The sequence below is a fragment of the Asparagus officinalis genome, chromosome 4, assembly GCF_001876935.1.
Source record: "Asparagus officinalis chromosome 4, Aspof.V1, whole genome shotgun sequence".
NCBI lineage: Eukaryota > Viridiplantae > Streptophyta > Magnoliopsida > Asparagales > Asparagaceae > Asparagus > Asparagus officinalis.
Window position 1 is genome coordinate 67,805,678 of NC_033797.1, and position 4,036 is coordinate 67,809,713.

The 4,036-nt window shown below is 37.4% G+C and overlaps 1 protein-coding gene across 1 annotated transcript; it reads left to right on the forward strand.

Annotated features, from left to right (window-relative positions):
• LOC109835997 (protein TOC75-3, chloroplastic-like) lies at positions 632–2,509 on the forward strand. Its single transcript, XM_020403944.1, has 4 exons — positions 632–724; positions 918–1,025; positions 1,631–1,849; positions 2,313–2,509. Exons 1-4 carry the CDS (start codon positions 647–649, stop codon positions 2,490–2,492), a joined length of 585 nt encoding a protein of 194 aa, XP_020259533.1. The 5' UTR covers positions 632–646; the 3' UTR covers positions 2,493–2,509.

A 4,036-nucleotide genomic window follows, 5' to 3' on the forward strand; every position in this document is an offset into this window, starting at 1 on the left:
CCAATTCTAGCGTAAGATCCATGCCCCTCAGAATCTTTAAGCACCCATTCCCCCTCCTTCTCCTGCCAAGCACATTAAGGCCTTTATTGCGCGCCGCCACGGCTCGGTGAAGAACAATGAGGCTTCCATCCCCCAGGGGAGCGAGGTTGAGTTGGGCTTTGATAAGACTTTTGGCTTCTCGAAGCAGTTTTTCTCAAAGTACGAGCTTGGTGAAGAGGTTGGGAGAGGACATTTTGGGTATACTTGCACAGCCAAGTCTAAGAAGGGAGAGATGAAGGGGGAGGAGGTGGCAATCAAGGTCATTCTCAAAGCAAAGGTTTGTCCCTCTCCGGAATGAGATCTGGTGTGGATTCAGATCTCATAATATTGTGTCAATAGCACCAATATAATCAGATCCGATATGCTGCTTTATTACTGTTTTCTTTTACATTGTCATCCATTTGTTGTAGATTATAGTTCCTTATTTTCATTATGTAGCTGTTAAGGAAAAATATCTCAATTGATAGCTCTTACATCACAATCTTCCTCATAACCTTGAGTTGCTGAGTATTGCAATTTATTTTTTCTTCCTATTTTTTGTTCCTACATAGAAAGTTGCGGTAGACAGATCCAACAAACTTAAGATGGGGATGCATCTGATGAGTCGATGGACATCACAGCTATAGCAAGAATGAGAAAGTTCAGAGCAATGAACAAGCTTAAGAAAGTAGCCTTGAAGTTGAAGGTGACTGATACTCATCCATTGTTTTTACCAAAAGTTTACCATTCAGAATTTATTTATTAACAATGGAGTATTGTACCCGGGCGATATGGACGGCCGACTGTGGTACTGTCAACATATCCTAATGTTTTTTGTATTTGCATGGCTTAACATTTTTCACACATTAGGAATTTAGAAAAACTGTAGTAGTTCTCAGGCATCTATTCAACCTGGTGGAACAGTTACATTTGAGCATCGAAACATCAAAGGGCAAAACAGGTCCATTGTGGGCTCTGTGACATCTAGCAATCTCCTCAATCCTCAGGTAACACACATCATTATGCACTAGAACATCCTAGATTTGCAATATTTATATGTATGTATAAATGTTCTGTATACTCGAATTACATACAAGAGAATCCTAAATCTTGCAGTATATGTTTATTTGGGAAATATGGTTTGATTTGAGCTGAACATCCACTATCTAAGAGGTTTTGTCAAAATGCACTAGGCAACATGTTTCCTTTATAAATTAATGAGCCAATTGTATGTTAACCTTATACATATTGGAGAATGGGTGGTTCGCGGGGCGTGCATGTTAAACACTTTTCTTCTTTTTCACACTAGCAATTTGTTGTAGAGTTTACAGATTAGAAGCATCTGGGATATCATACTGCATATGTGGACATTCTGCTTACTTTACATAAGTTTAAGGATTTTAAATTACAGCTATAGTCTGGTGAAGTTTACAAGTTTGATTTGGGATTAATCTTTGGATGATAATTAAAGGATAAGGGAATCAGTTGCGTAGGGATTTAACAAGAAAGCTAGAGAATTTCAGTTAACAAGCGCTTTTTCATTTTTACTAGTGTTGTAATTGTGCATTTGTTCTTGCTAACAGTTTGTTTGCCCTCTTATTTGCTTGTTTAGGATGATCTATCTTTCAAGCTTGAGTATGTGCATCCTTACTTGGATGGCGTGTATAATGGTGCTCGGCAATTGCCTACTGGTGCTTTGAGCATGGATGGACCTCTGACAACCTTGAGTAGTACTGGTGTTGATCGTATGGCATTTGCACAAGCAAACATTACTTGTGACAACACAAAGTTTGTCAATAGTGCAATTGTTGGTGAAAGGAATGTGTTTCAGGTATCATGTCCTCTTACTGATCGTTGCTTCCAGTTTTATAGAACTGTTAACTGCAATTCTTCATATGCATCACTGTTGTCAGAGGTTCCAATGCCTATTTATCAATTGATTTTCCTACTTCAAGACAATTGACAATCGGAATTGCATGACATAAACTATTTTTCACCTATTTACTTAATGGAATTAGCTGGCCAATATAAGCCATTGGATAGTTGCAAATGATTAAAAAAAGCCAACTTCAATGTGATATTGTGTAGTAAGCATGTTACTAGTGTTTTTTTTCCCCACAGGCGTTATTTAGGAACATCTACCCTTAGGAATGCCTGTAAGAATGGATATCTTAGCATATCATTTTAATAATATTTATGCATCTTATGTGATTCTTATTTATTTTTTTGTTTTGCTTCTCTCCAATAATCACATATATCATATATCTTGATTGTCTATATTTTCTTAATTGCAGCTAGATCAAGGCCTGGGAATTGGTACCAATTTCCCATTCTTCAACCATCGTCAGCTCACACTAACCAGATTCATTCTTGGAGGACCTAATTCTGTGCGGGGATACAATATGGGTGAGTTGAGTGCGTGTAGGAATATTCTTGAGATATTGTGTATGTATATGTTTTCGATTTCATTGTGAGATGTTGAGAAATCATTGTGTGAGATGTGTATATTAAATGTAAGCAGAATAATATTGGATATAACACCGTTTGAGACATTTTTGTGTATGTATATGTTTTTGATTTCATTGTGAGATATTGAGAAATCATTGTGTGAGATGCGTATATTAAATGTAAACAGGTAGATAAATAAAACAATCAACATTAAAAAAATGCTAAAAATCAACAGGCCAAACAGTTGAAACTGTTTGGGCAAATTTTTGTCCAAACGGTTTCCACCGTTTGGGCAGTTTTTACATCCCAAACGGTTGAAACCGTTTGGGATTTTGTCCCAAACGGTTGTAACCGTTTGGGAATTTGCCCAAACGGTTATAACCGTTTGGGACTTTGCCCAAACGGTTACAACCGTTTGGACGTCCGTTGGGGAATACTCATCCCCAACGGCTTTAGCCCAAACGGGTTTTTTCTTTCGCCCAAACGGTTGTAACCGTTTGGGAGGGGGTTTTCCCAAACGGTTCCAACCGTTTGGGCTGTCCTGTTTTGTACTAGTGATACTTCCACCCTAAGCTATATAGAAGGAAACCTGTACATACAAACACTAAAAACATAACAAAAAATTGGACAAAGTTGAACAAAAACCTCTTCCATAAGGTAAACCAAGTCATATTTGAACAATGTTTAGAGAGAACCATTGCAGAGTCACCTTTGCTATTTTCATAAGTCGGATACGACTCATATACATTGTATGATTTCACTAACTCTGTCTTAGTTAATTTTTATAATTTTCTGAAAATTAGTGCAAGCGTGCTTAATTTATGAGTTGTTATCACTAACTCTGTCTTGGTTAGGTTATCATGGCTCGTGACTATATCAGGGTTAAGGACTGGATGTATGTGAATCGTGAAAAACGCACAAAGCCTGAGTTCATTGAAGGAGTTGCTTCTTTTATAAACTTTGTACGTGAACATGATAAGATCCAACATGGCATGATTCTTTGTCCGTGTAGCCATTGCGGGAATACTTTGCATCGTAAAGAGGAAGATGTAGAACTTCACATTGTTAAGTATGGTTTTATTAGAGGTTATACAACTTGGGTATATCACGGAGAAATTCTAACTCCCAATAATGCCGAAGAAGAAGAAGAAGAAGTTGACGATATTAACTTGTTTCCAGAAGAGGAGATGGAGGAAATGGTAGAGGTTGCTTTCGGTGACCCTAATCATGTTGAAGATAGTCCTCCCAGACAAGAACAATATGTAGATGAGTATGAGAAGTACATGAATGATGCTAGGAGACCGATTTATGAGAATGCAAAACATTCCATGCTGTCATGGTTCGTTCAACTTTTTTAGATTAAGTGCCTAAACAAATGGAGCAACAAGTCATTCACGATGCTTCTTAAATTCCTAAAAGATTCTATGCCTCTTGGGAACAATGTCCCTGATAGCTGGTATGAAGCTCAAAAGATAATGTCTAATCTGGGTTTAAATTGTGAAAAGATTCATGCATGTCCCAATGATTGTGTACTGTATTGGAAAGAAAACTCATATAAGAAAGAGTAGCA

What these genes read in the sequence shown, in the direction of transcription:
- LOC109835997 (XM_020403944.1), top strand. Translation starts at nt 647, where the DNA reads ATGGACATCACAGCTATAGCAAGAATGAGAAAGTTCAGAGCAATGAAC. An exon ending in GCAATCTCCTCAATCCTCAG is followed by an intron (nt 1,026 to 1,630) that starts GTAACACACATC and finishes TTGCTTGTTTAG; the next exon opens with GATGATCTATCTTTCAAGCT. An exon ending in GTGAAAGGAATGTGTTTCAG is followed by an intron (nt 1,850 to 2,312) that starts GTATCATGTCCT and finishes TCTTAATTGCAG; the next exon opens with CTAGATCAAGGCCTGGGAAT.